The sequence below is a fragment of the Colobus angolensis genome, unplaced genomic scaffold (genome assembly GCF_000951035.1).
Source record: "Colobus angolensis palliatus isolate OR3802 unplaced genomic scaffold, Cang.pa_1.0 Scaffold25, whole genome shotgun sequence".
Classification (NCBI taxonomy): Eukaryota; Metazoa; Chordata; class Mammalia; order Primates; family Cercopithecidae; genus Colobus; species Colobus angolensis.
Window position 1 is genome coordinate 4,033,298 of NW_012115710.1, and position 1,927 is coordinate 4,035,224.

General features: G+C 57.9%; 1 protein-coding gene across 1 annotated transcript in view; it reads right to left on the reverse strand.

The window, feature by feature from the left end:
• The window catches only part of TBC1D17 (TBC1 domain family, member 17), an 11,113-nt gene that overhangs the window by 569 nt on the left and 8,617 nt on the right, over positions 1 to 1,927 (reverse strand). The window contains exons 14-16 of the mRNA XM_011946512.1: positions 764 to 861; positions 501 to 617; positions 10 to 100 (exon numbers count right to left, since the gene is read on the reverse strand). Coding sequence (XP_011801902.1) covers positions 10 to 100; positions 501 to 617; positions 764 to 861 — 306 coding nt within the window. The remainder of the gene's footprint in view (positions 1 to 9; positions 101 to 500; positions 618 to 763; positions 862 to 1,927) is intronic.

Here is a 1,927-nt window from a genome sequence, read left to right on the forward strand (position 1 = left end):
GCGGGGGACTCACGGGGCAGGCGGTTAGCTGGCGGTGCAGGGCCTCGGCGCGCGTCAGCACGTCCTCCACGCTCAGCTTCATAGTCAGCTCGTTGATGTGCTGCGGGCGGGGGTGGGTCAGGCGCCAGTCAGCACTCAGCCACCTCCGCCCGAGCGCCCACTCTGTGGCTCGTGCTGGGAAACAAGACACACCGGGCTGGCCCTCTGGGGCTCAGAGGCGCGCTGGGCCAGTCATGCTTCTCAGGCCTCTGGGAGCGTTCTGAGCCGTACTAGGGGAGGGCAGGTCCCCACCTACCTGCCCTGAGGACCTTGCTGAGAGCAGGCCTGCGATGGGGCCAGAGGGAAACCTACGCGGCCCCACCCCCACTGCGCTCCCAGCTAACCAGGCTTTCAATAATCCCACATTGAACACCTGCTCCCCGGAGGTACTGCGGCCCTGCGCAGCGCCCAGCTCAGGGTGGACAGGGCGGGGACGGGCCGGGAGGGAGCCAGAGCCTCACCTTGAGGATCTCATTGGAGCCGAAGCCGGACAGCATGAGGGTGTCCCGCTCCATGTCCAGGATGGCGCAGGCCACCAACAGGTGCAGATTGGGGCCAGGGAGCCCTGTCCACAGCACCTGGGGGTGCGGGAGGGAGGGAAGGGTGATGACCCAACCTGGGCCTGAGGTCTCACCAGGGCCTGCCCCTCTCCGCCCAATCTCCCGGTCTCTCCCAGGGCAAGTGAGCCCACCCCTTCAGTTCTCGCCCAAACTGGCTGGCCCACCTCCCACAGCCGAAGGACATCCGGGAAGGGGAATTCCCTCTTGAACCAGATGAGCAGCCACCGGAAACAGAAGCAGAGAGAGCCAGAGTCCTGGGAATCTGGGGGATGACATGGAGCCCACTCAGCCTTGCCCAGCGCTGGGACTGACAGTTTGAGACATCATCCTGAGTGGAAGACCTTCCCCAAGTCTAGACATGTGACTTATGCCTGGCTTGGGAACCTCGGAGGTGAGACAGAAGCAGCTCTGAAGCGGGCCGTGCCCCTTCTTCCTCGCACTCTCCAGAGGAAATGTGCTATTACACTTCCACATCTGCATGGACATGGAAGGGAGGCAGGACGCCCAGCACGCCTGAGGAAACAGACCTCAGTGCCCGCTGCTGGTGAGGCCTAAGGAAACTGGCGGTCCTAGATATGATGTTAGCAAAAATTTAAGCTGAGGGCCGGGTGCGATGGCGCACTCCTGTAACCCCAGCACTTTGCGAGGGCAAGGCAGGTGCATTATCTGAGGTCAGGAGTTCGAGACCAGCCAGGCCAACATGGTGAAACCCCGTCTCTACTAAAAGTACAGGCTGGCCAACATGGTGAAACCCTGTCTCTACTAAAAATACAAAAATTAGCTGGGCATGGTGCCACACCCCTGTAATTCCAGCTCCTTGGGAGGCTGAGGCAGGGGAATCGCTTGAACCCGAGAGGCGGAGCTTGCAGTGAGCCGAGATGGCACCACTGCAGTCCAGCCTGGGCAACAGAGCGAGACTCCATCTCAAAAAGAAAAAAAAAGAATTAACCTGGTGTCGAACCTTTTTTTCCCCCAAGTTAACTCAAATGAGAATGAGAGCCTGAGCATTCTAACTTTTTAGGAAAGGCACAATGGAGAACAAACTTTCCAAAGCTGTGAAGACAAGCACTGTCCTGAACAAAATTCCACTTCTTGGAAGTGAACCTAAAGATATGACCCAGACCATGCACTGTGATGAAAAACTGCAAACGACCCGAATCTCCGGCAGGTCAAGTTAAATCAATTCTACCACATCTTGTAGGACACAATGCCGTGCAGTCAAGAAAAGTGATGTTTTTATCCTGGCTAACACGGTGAAACCCCCTCTCTACTAAAAACTACAAAAAACTAGCCGGGCGAAGTGGCGGGCGCCTGTAGTCCCAGCTACT